The sequence below is a fragment of the Phalacrocorax carbo genome, chromosome 11, assembly GCF_963921805.1.
Source record: "Phalacrocorax carbo chromosome 11, bPhaCar2.1, whole genome shotgun sequence".
Taxonomy (NCBI): domain Eukaryota; kingdom Metazoa; phylum Chordata; class Aves; order Suliformes; family Phalacrocoracidae; genus Phalacrocorax; species Phalacrocorax carbo.
The window spans coordinates 10,846,005-10,869,154 of NC_087523.1; the positions used below are offsets into that span (position 1 = coordinate 10,846,005).

Genomic DNA, 23,150 nt, shown 5'->3' on the forward strand with positions numbered 1-23,150 from the left:
TTATTTCATTATTGACAGATTATGGGTATCATTTCCTATTTTAATATGACTTCTGTCTTTCATAATTGAGGAGTGGAGTCCCTGCCCAACAGTGTCTTAAGGCATTGTTTTCAGGGAAGTGTTTTCAACGGCAGTATAACAATTTCACAATATTTGTGTATTTTCTTCTAATATGAAATCCTATGGGTTTTTTGTATGAGGGTACGCTAAGGGACTTTAACCAGACTGTGCCAATGTGACTCTTTTCAGGCCAGGCTAGAGACCACAGCTGGTTTTATATTGTCAGTTGAGTGCTACAGTTCTGGTCCAGTCATTGTCCAGATCAGAGAATTGGTGGACACTATAGTTGTCTGGCCCACCTCTGGGGGTTATTTCTGCAGAAGAAATGGCAAAGTTTTTTAATCTGTGTCTTTCCAAGATGTGTGGTTGGGATATGGCCGCACGCACATACAGTGTGTTTATGTTCTCATGGTACTCTTGAATCTTCCAGCTCAGATACAACCTACAGTACTGCTCTTTGGATCTGTGGCAGTAGGGTAGGATCCTGTCATTTGTATTTTGTGGACTAGATCTTTGTACTAGCCTCCAGTTACCTTTCCAGCTGCTGATAAAACAAAATCAGGAAGAGCCTTAGAGCTGATTTCTTCAGAATGGGATTGTATCAAAGACTATCGGTTCATCATGTGGTGGAGGTTGTAGAACTGTGCTGGCAATAAAACTCTGTGCATCTTTTCTGCACACAGTTGTCCCACTCTGCTGAATATTAGAATAAAAGAGCCTTTGTTTAACCTAAAAAGGATTTTGCAGAGAACTCTTTAGTGTGAAAGCTGCCACTTTTCAATAATGTTTTGAAAACTGATGTGGTGGTAAACAGAAAACAAACCTCATTATTGTGAAAACTTTCTTGAGCTATGCTAAACTTTTATTAATAAAGCTTTTTAATTTCATTTGTGATGTTTAGTTTTAGTGAACTTTATTCCATTTTTCATTCACTTCGTTAAGAATGCCAATCCTGCAACATTAATCTTTCTGCTTTTTGCAGCTACAGTTTGCACAATACAGCGTCAGCAGTAGATAGCCTGATGTAAAGGAAGGCATCGTGATAGTTTAGCTTGAGAATGTCTGTTAGAAATTAGGGAGTTTGTTAGGAATGATGGAGTGACAGCCAGTTAGCTCACAAATTTCACATATTCTAGACTTCAGGAAGCAAAGTTGAGGCTAATTCAAAAAATAATGCCATTGGAAGGTGATGCTTCATTGTACCAGTCCATTTTGTTTGGGCACCTGCAGCACACTGTGCGGATGGCCTTCCCCACTGCTAGGCACACTGGTGACTTGCATTCAGCCTGTTGTGTACCAGCATTGTGTGTTCTCTGCAAAGCTATCTTCTACCCATTTCTTCTCCAGCCCACGCTATTGTGAGGAGTTATTCTGCCACAGGTGCAAGACTTTGCATTTGCCTTTATTAAAATGGGTGGGGTGGCTGCCAGTCAAGGTCACCCTGGCTGGCATCCCATCCCTCCAGCATGTGAGTTGCCTCTTCATTCCAGCTTGGTGTTGACTGTGTGCTCCCTGAGGGCATGTTCTATCCTGTTCTCCTGGTTGTTGATGAAGATATTAAACAATATTGATTCCAGTGTTGGCCCCAAGCAATGCCGCTGGTTTGCCGGTTACACTTCAGGCTGTTGAGCTCTCTTCTTCACTGATGGTGACTTTGAGCCCCTTTTCCAGCCACACTCTAGTTGGTTTTTTTCAGTCTGGTGTAGAACAAACTGTTTGTTCCTGTGATAATGCGATAGGAGCTAAGCAGGAACACATTTGTTTCATGCAAGTGTTAAACTGAGAACTAAAGCCTGAAATAGCAAGGGATCTGTATTGCTTCTTTGTTAAAAGAGTTTGTTCAGAGTTTTTCAGAAACTATATCCTTTTGAAATATCTTGGGTGGGAACCAGAGTTACTTTTAAAAAAGCAGGCAGTCCTTCTCAAGAAAATATCTCTTTCTTCCAAGATAGTTTCATGTACTTTCTATGACGCAGGTTTTGGGAGTTAACTGATAATTTCCAGGATTCTTGGGTCACACCCCACTTGAATTTTCTGGTCTTTTAAAAGATTTCATATAGTCAGAGATAGTATTCATTTTTGCAGTGCAGCGTTTTTTTGTATCTTCTGCATGCAGATTTGCATAATGCAGGCACGCCTTGTCAAAATAACTCTAGTTCAAATATTATGTTTCCATTGTCAAAGATATCTCCTCTTTCTGCTCCTAGGCTAGGCTAAATTGCATCCTTATTTTTATAGCTAGATGAATTTGGCACTGGTTTTTGTGACTTTATTCTCTTTTTAGTTAAGTTATAAACATGTAAATGGAGAATGTCTTGGTTACTGTGCTTACAATGAAGAATATTCTTTAGATGAGAATTGTAGTTCTTCAGCAAAATAAATATGTAAGGTTTTTTGCAAACTTTACTTTAGCGTTGTAGATATCTTGCACAATGAAATTGGATTTTAACGTAGCTGTCAAACAAGAAAAGTCATGTTTAGTGGGTTTGTACCTTGACTTACTGTTGTGCCTAAAATTGGAGGAAAAAACCCCCAACAGTTACACAGAACAAAGACTGATAGAAGAGGGGCAATCATAATTGATATTCAGTTGCATTTTAAATGTTCTTAATTATGTAGTGGGTAATACATTTTAGATTTCCTGTAATATTTCTATTTTCTGTCATAATTGCATATCAGACAATAATCTTTCAAAGCCTTTTTCATGTATTAATTAATGCAGTAGCGTCTGGTAAAACTGAATTATTTTACACTTCTTGCAACACCTTAATTTTTAGAGCATGACAAGAATAATAGTGGGTACTTTTATCTCCTCTTACTGCAGGGAAATTTTTTACTAAAAAGACTTTTTTTTTTCTTCTAGATCTTTCAAAGAACAGATTTACTGAAATTCCTTCTGATGTCTGGCTGTTTGCACCACTGGAAACTTTAAATTTGTATCACAACTGCATCAAATCCATTCCAGAATCTATTAAAAACCTGCAAATGCTTACCTACCTTAACATTAGGTGAGTAATGCTTGTTACTTTTGGTCTTTATATAACTTACCTTGGAGAGGTGGCATTCTACTTCATCAGGTCATCAACTGCCTTTGTGCTCACATTTTTGCCCAGGTAGATGGTTACTCTGTTGTTTGTTTGCCTTACCCTTGGCGGTTTAGGGCCAGCAGTTGTTGCTTTCTTTGTAGGGGCAAGTTGACTGCATGATGAAATTTCAGTCAGTAAACTATGGTACCTGAGAAGAGTTTATAGTTTTCTTTTTTTGTAATGTTATGCAGACAGATAACATTTAGAATACACATGTAAAAATATACTCGTCTCAAGAAGGTAGATTACTCTGGCCAGAAGGCCCTACTCATTTTGCACATCATTTACATCCATTGCTGTATTGCTGTTCTTAAACTTGGAAAACATGGTTGGATCTTCCCAGAAGAACAGATCAATATGAGCTCTGGATGGAGAGGGAATCTAGAAGAACCCTTCCATAAAGAGCAGAGATTCTGTGTTCCATATTATTCCTTGTTTCTTATATTGACTACATCAAGTCCAAAACAGTCTTCTCAGCTAAGACCTATTTAACATATGAGATTTGGTTCCAGAATTTCTTTTGAAAGAAGCCTGTGAATTGATCCTTAGAAAAGAAAGCAGCAAACAAAACAAACAAAGAACCCCCACAAAACCCCCCAAGTATGTCTCGAAATCTGCAAATATTGTACTTATAGTGGTAATTTAAGAGTAGCCTGTTCTGTGGTGGTTCTAAAGAGGATTAATGGTATGATAAAGCACAGCATTTTCTGAAAGAAATTTGACCTAACTTTCTTCACAGAGCAGCAACAGCCCATTTCTCTTCTGACTGTAATGGAGGTGCTGAATACAATTCTTTACTGTGTAAAGTAGCAAGTAGTTCTATCTGGGCATTGTGTGTTATTTTAAGAGCAGACTCCTCTAATCATCATTTGCCTTACTGTGCATTGTCTTCATTTTTGTGCTAATGTCTGAGGACTGTTTTCAGAATGCATGAACATGTGGACTACAGTAGTTGAAGAACAGGCTAAAATCCTGGCTGGCTTGTTTCAATATTTTGTTACAGAAGAAAACCACATGATATCAAATTTTAATTATGGATTCAGATGACTGAAGAAATGCATTCTGCAATGCACAGTAAAGTAGGCAGCTCATTAAAAAAAAAAAAGAAATTTAAGTGATGCAGAGAATGACTGTTTCATTGCATATTTTTATAATCAATTTAAAAAGTTCACTTGAAGATGATATTTTTGCTTCTCATGCTCTCCAACCAAAAATGCCTGTCATATGTCTGAAATACAACATAAAAAAAGAGACTTACTGTATACCTACATCTAAAACATACTTGTATTGTTCACTTAGAATTAACAGAATAAATACGTTACCTTTATAAAGATACTTTTAGAAGTTTACTTTCATTTTATGGTCGTCAAACTGCAGTACTTTTTTGAAGCTGAAATGTTGCAAGGACATAAATTTATTTTTGTTGGCTCTGCAGCGCTATAAACTGTAGTCATGGAGAAAAATAATGTAAAAAGCTTTGGTTAAATATGAAAACAGCGCTCTGATACATATCAATTAAACAGTAAAACTTCTGGGTTTTTCTTAGTATAGTGTGAACACAAATGTCAACACTTAAAAGGTTCGGGGTTTTTTTAGATAGAACTTCTGGCCTCTACACAGTTCTACTTAAAGCAAGAGCAATTACTGAATTTTTTTTACTTTTATGTATGAAAGGAATTGCTTTCATACCACATCTGAACAAGCTGTTTTCCAATGGCTTTTTAAAATGTCCAGGTACCTTATTAGAAAAGTTCTATGTATTTCTGGCAGTGGCAGTCTGCAGCTGGTAGTTTTTCCAATATGGATTTAAATCAAATTGTCAGTAACAGTATATTTCTTGTGTAGAAAGCAGACGTATGTGCATGCAGTTGGAAAACGACATATACAAATCAATTTTAATTAAAACTTACGTTCCAGACTAATGCTCAGCAAAGTAATAAATAGACGTTATGAGTTTTTTGTGATGGCTCGAGTGTGATATGACCACATGACATGAGAAGCAATGGCCTTCTAAGAAGTTCTGGTTTGCCAAGACCATCAACTTTGTATTAGTAGACTGTCAGATCAGGTGGTCCTTCTGAAGGTATCAGAAAGCAGAATAAAAGCAAACATCAAATATATTTATTTTAACAGATTGTTCATTTTAGTGTTAGATTCAGTTATAGTACATACTTATTTCATCAAGTGAGATGGGGACCTAAAATTCACATATCTGATAGGGGCTTTATCTGGTAAGGAACCAATGATGGAGACTGCAGCTTAAATTTAGATGAACTGTAATAGGTGGAGAATATCTTCTGGAATAGGAGAAAACTTGTACAATGTGCATCTCGGACTCCCCATCAGACTTAAAAAGAAGAATGTAATCTAGCCTTGCTTGTTCATTTTTCTTTCTTTCAAGTCGAAATCTTTTATCAACATTGCCAAAATACCTGTTTGATCTTCCACTTAAAGTTCTGGTTGTCAGTAATAATAAGCTGGTCTCCATTCCTGAAGAAATTGGAAAGTTGAGAGATCTAATGGAGTTGGTAAGTACAGTTGTGAACCATTTAACAAAGTAAATTATAAGCAGTTTATTTACAGTGTAAGAAAAATATAAATAAATTTTTAAATCTAGAACTACAAAATACAAATTCAGTTACTGCTTTTTCTTACTGTTTAAGCTCAAATTCCAGGTGCAATATGCTGTAGAGATTCAAAAGTGGGGTTAAACACAAATCAGTATGTTGGGTTAACTAAAGCCTAAGAGGTTCATAAATAAAATTGCTCTTCAGATTATTTCATTTGAGGTGCTTGCTTGTATGAGTATGTATGAGCTTGTATGAGTTTTTCTGTTTACCTTCCTTAGTCATCGTAATTGTTTATTTTTCTCATATGTTATCAGGAATCTTCTTTCCAGCTGAAGAGTTCATCTCTGTGTACTCTGTACTCTTAGACAAGTGATGCCATTCAATTGTTGTCACATTCTGTGTCGGTCCCGTGTGTCTGTCTGTGTGTCCTGTGCATCCGCACCCCTTTTCCCCTCTATTTCTGCTATTCCTTTATTTTGATTGGGGTAAATAGAATGATGCGTGATATTCACAGTTTATGTGTCTGTGCAACGATTCTATCCTATGGCATAGTAAAGGTTTGTGCTTTGTGTGTGTGTATATATATATATACACACTTTCTCTATATTTCTTAATATTCTGGGCTTTTCTGATCATTGCACTGTGTTAATCTCGTGTTTTGAAAACAATGCACAATTATTCATGACCTGGTGCTTGGGCTAGGTCTGATTCCCCCTTTGCCCCCAGTACGTGTGATCTCTTTGGTTGCTGCAAGCAATCCTTACCCTGTTTCCAGAGTAGCTGTATATGCCCTGGAGATTTCTTTTAACATGACCCAATTTCTGAGCTATAAATCAACATTGTTTTTTAGTTTACAAATAATATGAGATATTGTGAATGTTTGTGAGGCCTTTCTAGTGTCCTCTGCTCTGGTGACAAATTATTTATACTCACTTCAGTGTCATAGGATTTCAAGGTGGGATCATGGCTATTGATTTCAGGAAGCGATTGTTTTCCAGAGTTGCAAAACAGTTTTTGGTATTTGGTATTTTTGGCTTATTTTTCAAAATTGTCAGATTAAGGACATATTAGAGTTCTGTTCTAGTACCTGTGTTTAAACCTGTTTAAAATATAAGTTATTTTTGTATATAATGTATATGTGTATATATGTACATTAAAAAAAAATTAACTAAGCCATACACTGGAAAGATGCTTTTAGGAAGGGAGTCCCATCTTAAATTAGGTGACGTGGACAGAGAAGAACTTGCAATAGATAGACAACGTGTGATCCCAAGCAACCTGTATTTTCTGTAACGACCAGCTATGTGCAGGCATCATGGTTGGCAAAAGTAGACGAGCAGCGCCTATGCTGAAGCTCTGGAATTGTGTAGTAGAAAAGGAGGCTGGATTTGTCTGGTTAAGGCCTGGCTTCTGGTTGATTCAGCTTGCCTTTAAAATGGGCTTCCAGTTTTTCTAGTCTAGGAAACTAGTCTGTGAAGTAATTTTTATTGAATCAGAAAAAAAAGTTAGAAACAGTCATATCAATGTGATTGACTCAGTCTGGACTACATAAATAAATGCTAAATTAGAGGCAAAAATAGCTGTAGTCTGTGCTCACTTGGTACAGCTTTGTCACCCTCTAGTGCTTGTATCCAAAAAGTTGGTGAGCCTGCTATTGCTTTTTGTAAATTTTTAGTTACATGGATTGGTTTAAGGTTTTCTAGGGAAGAAGAATTTTTATAAAAGGAGCAGAATGCAAATCATTTGTCAGCAGTAGCACAAGAAGTTTTTAACTGATATGGGAACTACACCAGGAACTCCTGCTTCCTAGGCTACAGTTTTAATCTCAAACCCAGTCTTTCATCATTCATTGGTTTAACTTTTTGAATTGAATTTCTGAAACATGAATCACTAAATGCTGAAGAAACAGTGAGATCTGTTATGGTATTTCTTCCCTTTGTGGAAAAAAATAGAAAGATATGATTTTTTAAATAGTATGCTTTATAGTATCTTTGATATCAGTTTTCCTTTGTTTAATTTCGCTTAAGATGTTATTTTATTTTATCTTTCTTAGGATATTAGCTGTAATGAACTTCAGGTTCTTCCCCAGCAGATAGGAAAATTGCAGTCACTTAGAGAATTAAACATAAGAAGAAATAATCTCCATATGTTGCCAGATGGTAAGCTACTAGTCTTCATTTCTTTGATGCAGGTAAATTAGGTGAAGTGTTAAAACAGTACCTGATTCCTTTTTTTATTCCTTTCCCCCAATACAGAATTAGGAGACCTTCCCTTGGTAAAGCTGGATTTTTCCTGTAATAAAATTACAGAAATTCCAATTTGTTACAGAAAGTTACGTCACTTACAAGTTATAGTTTTGGATAACAATCCAATGCAGATACCACCAGCACAGGTTAGTATTAAAGCATACTGATTGAGAAGTTTGCATTAGGATCTAAGAGGAAGGTGTTCTAATTTATACCAATCTGGTTTTCATTTTTTTCAGCTGTATTTCTTCTAGTGGGAAGTTGTGGGTACAAACTGAATGTAGAAATTATATGTTGGGGTGCATTTTCAAAAGACTTGCTATGTAAGTAAGATTTTTTTTGTCTGTTTCCCAACAGATATGTTTGAAGGGTAAAGTACATATATTTAAATTCCTCAGCATTCAGGCGTGCCTCAGAATTGATAAAAAACCAGATTCTTTGGATCTTCCATCATTAGGTAAACGAATCCCCTCCCAGCCACTCACAGACAGGTGAGGAGTGGGTTTTTTTGTTCTATTTTACTTTAGCATTTGCTGTGAAGTGATCTGTTTATTACAGATAACAGCTGTAATTTCAATACTTTAATTGTTCTTTGTTTAGGGGTCATAGTATTTAACTTCTAAGGTTGTGTTACTGGAAGCTTAATTGGATCATCTGAGTTGCTATGAAAAATTTTCACTGTACTCCCTAAAGATTTGGAAATCAGAATAAAGATGTATTTTAAATTTATTTATTGGAAAACTTCCCAAACAGATATGTCAAAACAGTAGATGAGAAGCTCCCGTAAATGTCCTGAATATAGAGTTAGTCTGTTGGATGGAAAGTCTACCTCCCACTTACATAATAAGGGAAACAAACATCAGCGAAATACCATGGATTTTTTTGTTAGATTAGTCAAGGTCAAAAAGTGCAGAATATTTTGTTGTACTTCTGTATTGCATACCTCTTGACTAATAAATGGGAATGCTTTTGTATTTTCTGTCATCGGTTGGCTTGCCTTTGGAAACCATATAGAACAATACTTTTTGCCTATTTTCTTAAAATACCACATGCAAATTGTGCCTCTCTCTGTTCAAGGCTGAAGGAAAGATGAAAGTTATCAAGAGAATCACAGAATGGCAGGGGTTGGAAGGGACCTCTGGAGATCATCTTGTCCAACCCCCTTACTTGAGCAAGCACACCCAGAGCAGGGGGCACAGCGCCATGTTCAGGCGGGGTTTAAATATTTCCAGAGAAGGAGACTCCGCACTCTCTTTGAGCAGCCTGTGCCACTGCTCTGTCACCGTCACAGTAAAGTTTTTCCTCATACTGAGGTGGAACTTCCTGTGTTCCCGTTCATGCCCATTGCCCCATGTCATCTTGTTGGGCACCACTGAGAAGAGTCTGGTCCCGTCCTCTTAACACCCACCCTTCAGATATTTATAAGCATTGATAACATCCCCCCATAGTCTGTTCTTCTCCAGGCTAAATAAACCCAGGTGTCTCAGCCTTTCCTCATAAGAGAGATGCTCTAGTCTCCTGATCATCTTCATAGCTCTCCGCTGGACTCTCTCCAGTAGTTCTGTGTCTTGAACTGGGGAGCCCAGAACTATACAGCACTCCAGCTGTGGTGTCACTAGGGCAGAGTAGAGGGGGAGGATAACCTCTCTCAATATGCTGGCCGCACTCCTTTTTATACACCCCAGGACACCGTTGGCCTTCTTGGCCACAAGGGCACGGTGCTGGCTCATGATCAGCTTGTTGTCCACCAGCACTCCCAGGTCCTTCTCAGCAGAGCTGCTTTCCAGCAGGTCAGCCCCCAGCCTGTCCTGGTGCGGGGGGTTGTTCCTCCCCAGGGGCAGGACCTTGCACTTGCTTTTGTTGAATTTCATGAGGTTCCCCTGGGCCCAGCTCTCCAGCCTGTCCAGGTCTCGTTGGACGGCAGCACAGCCTTCTGGTGTATCAGCCACTCCTCCCCGCTTGGTATCATCAGTGAACTTGCTGAGGTTACACTCTATGCCATCATCCAGGTCATTGATGAGTATGTTGAACAGGACTGGACCCAGCACAGACCCCTGGGAAACATAACGTCACTAGTGACAGGCCTCCAGCCAGACTCTGTGGTGTTATGAATAAAGCTTACACACAGCTATCTGAACCATCATATTCAGTCCATGGTCTTGGTCTCAGGCAACTGTACCATAGGGAATTAGTCCATAGTGCCTGTATCTAGCTTCTAAATGCCCCTTAAAACTGTGGTCTGCAACTGCTCCCCAGAACTTCTACTGAAATTAAGGCTTGAAACTAACATGTATTGCAGAGGAATAAGGTCATGGCTATTACCACTGTATGTCATGTTTGTAGTAGTGAGAACTTGTTTAATCAAACTTTTCAGATAATATTATGATGTAAACCAAGCTCCACTGCACAGTTGGAAAACATATCCTGCTGATTCTGCTGATTTTATGTCTTTGAAAGACATAAATTTGGATGAAATTTTTAATAGATATTCAGGCAGAGTTAAACAGTTATAATGTGACAGTCTACTAGGGGGTATATATTTGCTACTAGTAGAAAACCATGTCTGCCAATAGAATTCAAGGAATTGCAGTTTTTCAGAGGAGGCCTTTTTTTCTAAAGATGATATTTTTGAATTAAATAGAACAATTCTAAAATGACACAGATACAGAGAGGGTACTGAGATAGATTTGTTTCCACTTTAACTTTGATACTTTTTTCTTTAACAACTCTTGTAGGAGATGAAGAATTTGTTCTCTGCACATGGGGCATTGTGCAAAAATTCTGATTCAGCAACTGTAGATGAATATAGAGAACGTATTTTTAAAAGGGTATTTGTTTTCTTCTGGAAGAATAAAACTACTGTTTCTTTTATTCCTTCGTGGTTTTTTTGTGTTGATTTTTCTTGATGTAGCATGGAGGACTTTTATCCCAACAAAAATCATGGACCAGACTCTGGCATCGGAAGCGATAATGGGGATAAAAGGTTGTCCACAACGGAAGTGAGTATTTTTCACTGTCGAATTTGTTACTTCAATGTGTTAGAATTTTCCTCCTTTTGTATTTTGTATTTATATCTAATACTTGTATTAATTAAGTTGCATTCAACATTCTTTGAACACCTGTACAGTTGAGTGTAAACCAATGGACTGCCAGTATCAGACACAAATTATTTACATATTGCTTTGACTTTTCTGGTTACGGTTCAGTCCAGTCTAAATTTCATATATTTTAAAACTGAATTCTGACCTAAGAAATTGTTTGGATCTTTTAATGTGTGAAGTGCATAATGGCTTTCTACACAAAATACAGAATATATTATTTTGTTATTAATGAAACTAATGTAATTAAGAAAGCTTATTTGGACTAAACTTGTGTTGTATATGTTAATAATCCTCATTGTTTGAATTTTGATAAACTTCTGGATGATCTGCTATGCTTAAAGCAATGAACAAAAATCCCTACAAGTTATCGGTGTATCTGTAGATATCTAGATTAAGGAGCTGTAATTAATAACAATGATATCAAAGCTGAATAGTTTAGAACAAAAGATTTCCTGAAACTTGGAAGAGAATTATTTCAAACGCAGAGTGATTGTTAGTGGGAAAACTATATAACAAGGTGTATTACTAGGTGGGTTTTTAAGAAAATGCCAAATGAATAGAAGTAAAGCTGTGATTTCCCCACACCCAGCAGTGCTCTAACAAGGGTCAGTGTAGTTGGAGGCTTTAGATAAGAAAGTACCTAAGTACAGTTTTCTTAGTCCACTGACCAGGGCTGGACTGGACCTCTTTGAATAAAACACTGTATTTCAGTATTATAGTATATACGGAATGGTTGCTGTTACTCCCTAAACTATGATTTCCTTAGATGCTCTTCCCATCCCCCCAAAAACACCCACACACCTGACTTGATGTTACTTCCTCTGTCCTGGAAGCCATCCATCATGACAGGGTCAGTTGCACTATAATTTCTGAGTTCATAGCAAATCATAATATTGTAATTTATATGTAAGTTCTGTATTAAATGTGACTGTCTTTGCAGCCATCTGATGATGATACAATCAGCCTTCACTCCCAGGTATCGGAATCAACAAGGGAACAGACATTAAGGAATGACAATCATGTAACAGGAAGTAAACTCGATCCACAGAAAGGTAATACCCATTGTGCATCTGTCATTTTAGGTAACAGAAGTACCTTTGCTTAGGTAATATAAGAAAATTGCAGAAAATGATCATGTGCTGGCATTGTATTTTCATCGTTTCAGAAAACAATGTAATAATCACAAATAGACAAGGCCAGTAAGAAAGAAAAATTATTTCTAGCACAAGGAGACATGATCTCATGGTTTTATCTTTATCTGATGTTTTTCTTCAGTACTTTACCTCTCAGGAATAACATTTGGTTGAGAGAACTGTTTACTATCATCTTTCTCATTCTTCATCATTCCTCCCTAGACCACGAGCTCTATGATTATATTGATCCAAATGCAGAAGAGGGAGCTGTTCATGAGCAAGGAGATGTACAGGTTGGACCATTGCCGTCTTATATCAAGGTAGCATAGCTCCACAAAAGAAAAGCTGTTCAACAGGCTTTTTTTTTTTTAATTCAAGTCTAAGTTTATTTTTCATTCTGTGTAAGGAACGGGGAAAACACCCGGAGAAATCCCAGAAAATAGAACAGAATGAGGACTGGGGAGATGAAAAAAGGTACGTTGTCTTGATCGTTTTTGGGAAAGTTTTATTGATGGTTGGGGGTGAGAGTAGTTTTGTTTTAAGCTCCTTGCATATGGAGGAAAAAAGTCTCATATTGAACACGTAAGTGCTCCTTCTTGGACAGAAAGTAAGCTTATAGGAAGTGCTTCTTAATTATTGTCCAATAATGTAGCTGTTTCTGTGTCTGGCTTTCCTGAAGCCAGGCAAGTCACTAATGTTTAATTTTTCAGACTTCAAAAAGAACAGCTGCTGGCTGAAGATGATGACGAACTCAAAGAAGTGACTGACTTGAGAAAAATAGCAGCTCAGTTACTGCAGCAAGAGCAAAAACACAGGTATGACAATATTAGTTAGGATAACTTGTGTTACAATTATTGCTTAACCTGCCTTATACCCAAAACCTCTTGATACCTTATTTTGAGAACAGTTTTTTGTCCAGCTGTTAAACAGTTAAAGTGACAAGCTCTTTCAAGAAACCTGTTTTGTGTTATTTTTCATTAAATTGCTGTCTACAGAAGCAGTGATGTACCTCCTATGGAGAGGAAGAGATGAATGTGAAAGTTTCTTGATTTTCTGGTTTGATGTATGTTAACTTTGTTTTGTGTTTTTTGTTTTTCAAAGCAGTATATTTAAGTAGGTGTGATTAATTGTTGTATAAGGAGATTATTGGTAACATTAAAATGACTTTGTCGAAGTTTGAGTTATAGAACCTGCCTACAGTCTGTGACTGGTTATTTTTATTCAAAAATGAGGTAATTTAGGTGGTATTTCCTCACTTCAGTCTGATGTGAGCTATAAATTTCCTATAGACTAAAGGGGACGTTTGTTCAACTATTCTGTCAAATGACAGAGCATATGTATATTATAGAAATAAGTAACTTGAACGGTGTGAGTTCATCCTGATGAACTGTTTGACTTTTGGCACTTCATACTGGGCACCACAACAGAGTGATTCTTGAAAAGGAGCTGTTGAACAAGCAGCAGAGTAGAGGAATGTAATAGAACAAGTTAACAACCATGTGAAAGGAAGAGCAGGAACGAATACCTGGAGTTGTGTAGGATGTGGAGAGGCTAGGGTAGAACCCAAGTGCTCTCTGGTTCCTTCACCAAGCAGGCAAATAACCAGTGACGTACTTTGAGAGTAAGCCCTTTCTGGAAAGGTGAAAGCTGTAGTTAGTAGTTAGTTCATTAACTACAATAGGTTATTAGTCATTCATTATCCCACAGTAATGGATTTAACTTCATACTAGCTTAAACACTGTTTCTGTTCCTTTTGAATTTCTGTATAATGATGAGATTCTGCACTGCTGTTTTTCTTTTAAGATAGTTCAAATACACATGAAGCCGTTAGAGAAATTGATATCCTGATACTATGTATTGCAGAGCTTTAAAAATTCAGCAGCCTTTTATACTAGTTAAAAATAATAGCAGTAGTGTTTGTATGGGGAAAAGATAAAATAGGTTTTACTTATAACTCCATGCAGTGTATTTAAGAATTGGTTGTTCACATTGGGAAGGGAAAATAAGAATGAAATCTTAATGCTAATACATTCTTATTACCAAAAGTATAGCGAAAAAGGCTAAGAATGCGGAATTTCCTCATTAATTTGTTAATAAAGAGAGAATAAGTGTGGGTTTTTTCTTATATTAGGTTTTTATATGATGGTTATTTGTATTGCATGTGGGTCTCGTTTGAATAGTTTTAATATTGCCTGGCTATCTAACCATTTGAAATACCAAGCCACTCCTCTTCTGAAGTACTGCAACTTAAATTTTACTCATCATATGTTGTATGCAGCTATCTTGCTAATGGTTCTGGTTTGCTCTTGAACTGTTCAGATATATGCAATCTTATTAGTTGTTAAGTCTTACTTCTTAGCTTGGCATTTATATTTCAGAGCTTGCTTGTGTATCTTTACGTGAGGGCAAAATCACCACTGATGTGAAATTTAGCCCTGATTATAAATCCATACTTTTGTGAACTAAAAATTTATTGTCGTAAACAGCAATAAGAAAAATATTTAGAAGTTTAGTGGAGCTATTTGTGTTTACTTGTGGAAAATATGTTCAATCTGAGTAAACAGAATTCTCAGAAAAATGAGCATCAGAAAATAATTTCTTACTAATCATATTTGTTTGTTCAGTGTGGGGTTTTTTTTTTTAAATATTATGCAGTCTCTTTCTTTTTGCTTGCTATGCTAATGACTTCCCTGTCCTCTCCCATCAACCTATCCTGCTTTCTTCCTCCGTCTTTGGCTTTGGTGTACATGAAATATGAATACAGACGAAGGCCATTAAGCTGTAGAACTTCATTCAGTGAAAAACTCTTCCAGAGGACAAGGGCAGCAGGACGTGCATCAAGGTATAAAGTGTTTGTAGAGCTTCAGATTTCCAAAGTTAAAATGTGGAAAAAGAAACATTTTTTTGGCCATTTCTTGAACAAAAACAGAATAAAGGGATTGGCTAAGTTAGCCTAAGATAATTTTGTTATCAAAAATAGATTGCAATGCATTTATTGTTCTTTAAGATAAAATACTATATAAGGAAAATATTTAATTAGGCAACTCTCCAAAGAACATTTAAAGGAGTCCAAAGCTGAAGTATAATTTCCTGTACCTTTGGCATGCTTTCTCTTCAGGTTTTTGTTTTTTAATAAATAGTACCTCAAGTATAGAATGTCAGGCAAAAGTTATTCAGGGTTTTTTTGATTTTTAAGTAAAGTTGTCTTGGTTTTAAAGTGACCTTTTTCAAATTAGCATGACCAGTGACGATTTGTTTTGCACTTGACAGCCATGAGGGAAGCGTTTGCAGATAGACAAACCTCACAGGTAACAAGAAATCTGGAATGGGCTGTGTAGACTATGCTCAGACATGTAGGTGATGAATGAAGTGATTTCAGACTTTGAAACCCTGTAGCTTACTCTGGATATTCCTCATCTGTTTCAAAAGGAGGTAGCAGAGTTTAGATTAAATAATCTTCATTAGTACCAAATAAGCGTGTTTCAGTTTGTATCAAAGTTAAGTATGGTTTTTTACCTGACAGCAGTGACCTCCGAAAACTGTCTAAATCCCTAAGAGCACAGCTTAGGGTCACAAAGAAGAGCCATATGTGAAGACTGACTGCTCCTGAATTAGTTTAAAATCCATAGGTTTTCTTTTTGTCTCACTGTAAAAGATTTCTAGTGCCCTTATACACTTTATAGATCCTAGATAGTGCTTGCTTGATTAAACTTGAAGATAGATAACCTTGAAATAGCATTACTATCATTCACTTCATTTGCGTCTCTTAATCACGGTGTTATGTTTGCTCAAAATACGGAAGTGCAAGTGACCGAAGAGATTCCACTTCTTAAATTGTCAAACTTTAGAAAATATTTTCCGATATCATCATTGGTCTTGCCATCACCTTTTTCTCCCATCTAGTCAGCAGTTTGGAGCAGATGTTATACTTGCTTGATACAAAACTAGAAAAATGAGTCACAATGTTGTTTTCTGAGTTTAATATATATGAATATGTGTCAATGTATATGTCCTGTTGGGTAATTTATATTTCAAAGTTTGTATGAGTTTTAGAACCCTTTCAAAGTAGTAGTCTGTGTGCTACCTCTAACAACAGAATTTGTGTGGTTAGTAGGAACCATAAGTAGGAAATTAGTTGCAGTACTAACACAGGTCTTACGCAAGTTCTTATTTAGTGATTCAGTATGACCATCAGTAAGTAATTAGCCTGATAACTGATTTGTCTTATCAAATAAAAAACTGTTTTATGAGTTGTAGTATGAATGAAGCAGTTACTGTAATCTTTGCACCATTACTACCACACTTAAAAGAGCATGACTTCTGAGGTACTTGTGCTTTCATTTTGCATACTCGGTTTTGCATTGTATTTCCTGGAAGACAGCCCTTAACATGATTCCACACACCCCACCCCTGCCCCCTCTTTCCAGCTGAAGAAATTATTTTGCCATCAATTCCTTAGTCTGCAATTTAGTAAATTCAGATTAATTTTCTTCACTGTTTTCTTTAACTAAAAACTTCCAAGTTCCTTGTTGTGCAGGAAATTCATATTTCTCTGGCTGGACTAGTAACTGCTAACCTGTCAGATACTGAACTTGCTGTTACTTCCCCACCAGTATTCTTCAGTTTTTAAACAGGAAGCTTCAAAAATGATTGTGATTTTGTTTACATAGTATAAAAATATACTTTGTTTATTATAAACCAAGTTTATAATAAACTCAAACATAATTACATGTTTCATAAAAACAGAGTAGCTGAAAAGTGCATGTGTGTATATATGTTTGAATTAGCCTGAATAGTTTTTCTTACATTCTATAAAATGAGTATAAAAAAAAAGCTTGTGTTACAATCATTGAATTTACACTGATAGTTTCAGTTTTGAGGCAAGTGTTACATCAAACTCTTCAGGTGACTTGAATGTCTATTTTTAAAGTTCATTTTATTGTAATGGTCACGTCTTGCTACAAAGTCTTTCTGAATTTCTCCTGGCTTGCAGTGGAAGATATAAGGCTAATTTAAATGGGAATTTGGTCTAAAAATTAATTACTTTAAAATAGCATGCTTATATTATGGTTTGATAACCTATGCTCTGCATATTAAATTTTTGTAACACTTTTTCAGGCTATAGTATAATTTAATTCTAGAATGCAACTCAAAATTAAGTTTCTGAAGAAAAAATATAGGGAGCAGATGTTGCAGACTGTGAATGCTGCAGTCTGTGTTGATTTACAGGCTTAACTTCTCATAATCCCATTAAATTGAGGTTCACACAGAGATTTAAGCTACAAATGAGATTACTGACTTCAAAGTTATCACAATCAGAGAAGTCTCAAAATCATCAATCATTTAAAGTTTGTAGTTGTACTGCCCTATGTAATTATAATGAAATATAACAAGGTGCCTACTGTTCTGCTTTCTTCTACTGAATAGTCAGTGTTATAATTCTTTCTGATTCTAGTTCTCTGTATAACTCAGTGTAAATATACTTTGATCAGTTATGCATGAAGTCAGTGTCAAAATGTAATATTACCACCTCCAGGAATTCAGAATTATTCATTCTAGTTACTGGTCAACATGACACTTACTTGAAAACATTTAGTTTTAAGTGTTACTGAGAGTTTTGTTATTTTTAACACTTTAAACACCCATAATAGCTCATATCTTCTTGTGTGTGCGCATATGTCTAGTATGTGTTTGTTCCAGGTGAAAAACGGTTTCTGAATCTATGTTTAGGCTTTTTTGTCTGTTTACTATTTAGAAAAATGGAACTTCCATCGGTTCATTTCTGCATTAGACTTCTCATTTAGTTCTCAGTCTGTTTCTCCCTTTTCCACCTCTCCCTTTTCCCTATGTTTCATTTGCACTTGCAGTGTTTCTTACTCAGCTCCCTTCTTACCAGCTCCTGCTGACTGACTACTTGTGCTCAATCTGTGTGTCATTTCTTGTCTGCTTTAGGTTGACTATCTTCTGTCTTCTAATTTTGTGTTGAGGGCAGCATAACTTTACACAGGTGTAAGATTAGTTGAAATAGGATGTATTTAGGGAGAAAAATAAGAGGAGACCTCATTTTGGATTGAATTTTCATAAAGTTTTACTTCTTTAAAATTTAGAACTTGAAATATTTGAAGAGCTGGAAACAATATTGTTGATTTAAATGGAAGCAGGATTGGGCTTGGATTTCATATGCGTATGCACATACATATTCTAATTTTATAGAAAATGTCACCTTAATGTTCAAAACTTTTTATTTACAGGGAATGTTACATAGTGAAAGTGACATATGTTCTAAGAAAAGGGTTTAGCTACAAAGCTGTGGAATAAATATGTTGTTTTTTCTTTCTAGGCTTCTTAATCATTCGGTTTCAGTAAGCACAAGGAACAGGCCAAAGCAGCCAATGGAATCTGAAAAATGGTATTGATATACTTAAATGTGTCACAGCTTTCAATATTTTAATAATTTAATTTTCATATTTTTGTTGCTACTGCCATCTTCTGTCATAATGTGTTTAGCTCAGGATGAAATAGTAGCTATGCAAATAATCTGTTCTTGAGCTTCTTCAGATTTAAAAAAAACCCCAAACCACTATTCTTTTGAGCCTTTAGCAAACTTGATGTCATCCAGAAACTAATTTGTGGGTCTGATTATGGCAGCAATTCAGATGGCTAAAGATCAGCATTCAGTGGGGTTTTAGGTATCCAGTTCCAGTCTGGAAGGTCATGTCTTCCATAGGTAACAGTCCTGTGCAGATGTCTTGGATCCTGTGTTACATAAAGGGGTTCTGTAGCTGTGCTTAGGCATCTAAATTGTCCTCCCTGGCAGTCCTTTTGTGCTCTTAAGAGGGAGCTGGGAGTTCAGCCTGCAAAACCTTTACTGTTTGTGGAGGATGTGTCGATGAGGAATCCATTGTCTGCAGAAGCTGTACGCTTATACTCTTTCTTTGAATTAAGAAGAACCACCACAAACCAACAGCAAACAGAAATACCCAGAGCCTTGTCTTTAGGAAATTGGGAAATCATAGCCTCACATTTCTGATTACACAGGTGAAAGAGAACTAACTTAGCAAGTTTTCAGCCCTCCCTCCCTTAAGGAATCCTAGGTCAGTTCTTTTAAGCAATTTGGTCAAGAAAGAATGTATTTTAAGCTAAAGAGGGGGAGGTTTTACTGGCAGCTTCCTAATGAGAACTCACATTTGAATGGTGGCTTTCGATTTTTGCAGCCCCATAGTTTTGTAAAATCTGTTCCTTCAAAAGAATCTGCATGTGCTTGTGTCCAGATCCTGGTTTGTCTGTGAATCTTGGAATCCAAAGCCATAACTGCTGTAGGTGTTGCTAGAGAGCGCTGGGGGTGGTAACAGCTCTCTACAGTTCAGGTAGACATCAGGAAGGCCTTTACTTGAACAGAAAAGGGACACAGTGTAGATATTTGATTGTGATACATACTGTTTTGGCTATCTTCTCTGTCATTGATATCTGTGGTTTTAAAGAACTAGTTGCGTACATGTTCTGTGGTTACATGAACCTTGGTGCAACTACTGTTCATTTGGATTTGGAGCTTTGCAGTCCTTGGTTAGTTAGCATACAGTTTCTGTTCTTTGGGATGCTGTCTCCTATTGTAGCGTACAGCTATGTTAGGCCTTCATATTATAGGATAATCCAGGAAAGGTTAAATTTACCTTTTCCTGTTTTGTTAACGAAACAAACAGTTCTGAGACTTAAAAACAAAACTCTCTCTCTCTCTCTCTCACACACACACCCCCTCAAAAGAAGCCCCAAACAAACAAAAGCCCACCCTCCAAAAACCTCCAACCACCCCCGTGTGACATGTGCACACAAGATAAGATAGATGTTGCAGGATATTTGTTGGTTTATTGCACTGATCTATAGGAACACAAATCACATGCATAAGGAACAGAGTAGAAAGACTGTCTTAACCCTGAAGAATTTACACATGTAGAACATGTCCTAGTTAATAGATACATATGTATCTACAACAAAACTCAACTATTTATTGCAGCATTTCCTGCAATTCTCAATTGGATTGCTTATCAAGCTATTGGACGTTATTCAGTCAAATTTCCTGTGCCTAAGAGCTTTAAAAAGTAGCATTATTGCTTTGAGGCAAACAGGAAGGAAAATGAATACAAAGTAGCAGAAGCTAAGTGCCTAGGTGCTTTCCCTTTAGGATTTTTTATAATTGTTCCTGGTGTTATATCCTTCTTGCATTCGATCTCCCGCTGTTAGCCTTTTGGTATACTGCACAGCTTCTAAGCCAGCTGTCAGAATGTGAATGAAGTGGTTGCTGGTAAGATCATAGAAGTGAATTTCACAGAAAGATCTAGAAAGAAAAATTTGAAGTGACACGAAATCTAAACATTTTTATTTTCCTGAGAACTTTGAATGAACTCAGGCAGTCCGCGTTCCAGAGTGTATTTTTGAGATTTTGCAGTTTCACTGTCCCATCTTAAAATGTTGTTCCCTTCCCAACTAGTATAAGCTTCTGCTTTACTGTATAGAGCTAACAGTGAAACGTAGCATGTGAGTCTTCCAAAAGTTCAAGAATAGACATTTTGTCAGCTTTGAACAAAATGTTCCATTGATTGCTTTTAGAAACAAGATCAGCATGTTTAAGAAGCTTTATCTGAATAAAGTATTGTAGTGTGAAAGACCTTTTGTCAGTATGTGGTAAAGGAGAGTGAAAAGTTATTTGAGATTTTAATAAAATGGTCATGCTTTTTAGCCACCTGATGACAACCATATACAGGTAGCCAAAAAATACTGCAGTGCTGCAGAGAGGCTGCTTTGTAATAGTGATCACTTTTTTGGTACTTTAAAGTATACAAAAGAGTAGTAAATTTCATGATGCCTCTCATCTTAATTTTTAGCATCTCAACAGATGAAGTGAATTCTCCGGTGTCTCCATACAGCTGGCAGGTAAATATTCAAATGTAAATGTGGTGGCTTCATGTTTGAGTGTGGGGTTGTTTGGTTTGTTTTGGTTTTGTATTTCTGGCAGAGAACTTGTATATGTTTATACGGTTGGTTACACGCATAGTTATTTTATGTATGGAAGATATAAAACTTTTAAAGAACTTACGCTTCAAGAGAATTGGACTTGTATGTAATGGAGGCCTTTTAAGAGCATGTGGTATTAGCTTTAAGATTGTGAAACTGATGAGACATAAGTTTTACTTGGCTTTAGTATTTCTTTACACATAATTTTTTATCTCACTATAATGTTCTTTTTTTGTTAAAAATTTCTAAATGGTTTGAATTATGTAGGCCTTTCATTCCCCATACCTCACGGAGAAACTTGCATGATACAATAAAGTTGCAGTGCAACTATAGAGAGTACTTGTCTAAAATTTTAGACCTTAACCCATCAGGTATTTACAATTGGTTTAATTAGCGATTTAAATGGCCTGATATAGTAATATGAAGAAATAATTGGAAATGTAGTTTTAAACTTACGAAATGATGCCTTCAGATTGTCTGCTTTCAATTTTCATAACGTAGACATGTATACATAGTCATTGGTATTTTAAGAATAAGTCTACTTTAGCTGTCTCTGCAGAATACATTGCATAATACAGTACTTTGAAAGAAAGATTTCTTTTACAGCTAGTTGATGTGTATAATCTTTTAGACACAAACAAATACTTGAATTATCTTGTTGTAGCCATCCTTTTCCTGTGCAATGAGTATTCAGATTGAGAAATCAGATATGCCAGTGCCTAACCACACTTCTAACTGATTCTTTGAAGTTATTTATGGCAGCCTTAGACGGCTTTGTAATACACCTGCAAAAATTAGGCTCAATGTAGAAAAGGGTGTTATTTTTCTTAAGAATCATTTCATAGATTCTTTTTCTTCTATGAAATATATTTTAGGAATTGAAAGGAAATAAATGATTTCTACCAGGATCACCATTAAGACTGATGGCACTTTCATGTCATAAAGCTAGATTGAGGGAGGCAAAAAATTCATAATTGTAGTTCATGTTAATTTATGTTAATGCACATGAGGTATGTTTACCTTTTATGTAAAAATATTTCTGAACCTTGTAGCCACTGGAAAACCAGAAGGACTCAATGGATGAGCATAATTGGCCAGAAACACAGCCAGTGATATGGCAGAATGAAGAAAGGAGGAGAAGTAAACAAATTAGAAAAGAGTATTTCAAGGTAATGGGGGGTGGGGGGTGGGGGTGGGTAAGTGACACTTTTTTAATGAGTGGAAGAAACTGTATAACTAATGTAAGTAAAGGTAAGAAAACCTCAAAGGTTGTCATGCTTTTAATCTTGCATGTGGCCTGTAATTCTTTGTTTGGCTCTTTTGAGTTAATGTATGTATTAGGGTAATGTGAGAGTGCAGGAAAATCAGGAGGATAAAATAGGCTGAATACTTTGTTTATCCTTTAAATAAAAGAAAATAATTTACAGTTGTCTTCTGGTAAAGCCAGAAACTAATCTTCAGTCTTAGGTCCTTCCCTATCCATTTTGAGGGATGATTTTTTTTTTGTGCAAGGAAAATATACATTATGTTTTTGTGCAGCTTGGTTATAAGAATGATTTATGCGTTTTGCTTCTCACTGCATTAGTGTGCACTTCAGAGAGGAAATTTTCTCTGTATTGCTTTGCTGCTGTAGTGTGTACCATTGGTCAGCAGATGTCAGTGTCTGCTCATTGCAAAACAGATATGAAGTTACAGCAGCATTAGGTAAAATTTCTTCTGGGGTATGGTAAAGAAATAGGAGAATTCTAACCAGTGCTAGGTTGAGACAAAATTAAATTTGTCACTTATGAAATTAGTTTCTTCAGTCTTTTGCCATCAGACATCTTTATGAAGTGCTAGGGAACTTCAACAAAATTAAATTCTAGGAAAAGCAGAGCTTTCCATACAGCTCAGATACATTCCTGTGATTATAGAAGCTATTAATTTTTTTTCCTGAAGAGTTGTA

General features: G+C 36.3%; 1 protein-coding gene across 2 annotated transcripts in view; it reads left to right on the forward strand.

Annotated features, from left to right (window-relative positions):
- The window catches only part of LRCH2 (leucine rich repeats and calponin homology domain containing 2), a 56,862-nt gene that overhangs the window by 15,637 nt on the left and 18,075 nt on the right, over window positions 1-23,150 (forward strand). Inside the window, exons 2-15 of one of the 2 annotated variants that reach the window (XM_064463014.1) lie at window positions 2,924-3,068; window positions 5,548-5,674; window positions 7,770-7,875; window positions 7,972-8,108; window positions 8,320-8,453; window positions 10,874-10,961; window positions 12,004-12,115; window positions 12,419-12,516; window positions 12,603-12,670; window positions 12,907-13,011; window positions 14,961-15,038; window positions 18,537-18,605; window positions 21,076-21,124; window positions 22,258-22,374. In XM_064463014.1, the coding sequence (XP_064319084.1) occupies window positions 2,924-3,068; window positions 5,548-5,674; window positions 7,770-7,875; window positions 7,972-8,108; window positions 8,320-8,453; window positions 10,874-10,961; window positions 12,004-12,115; window positions 12,419-12,516; window positions 12,603-12,670; window positions 12,907-13,011; window positions 14,961-15,038; window positions 18,537-18,605; window positions 21,076-21,124; window positions 22,258-22,374 (1,433 nt within the window). The remainder of the gene's footprint in view (window positions 1-2,923; window positions 3,069-5,547; window positions 5,675-7,769; window positions 7,876-7,971; window positions 8,109-8,319; window positions 8,454-10,873; window positions 10,962-12,003; window positions 12,116-12,418; window positions 12,517-12,602; window positions 12,671-12,906; window positions 13,012-14,960; window positions 15,039-18,536; window positions 18,606-21,075; window positions 21,125-22,257; window positions 22,375-23,150) is intronic. The other variant, XM_064463015.1, reaches the window with a different exon arrangement.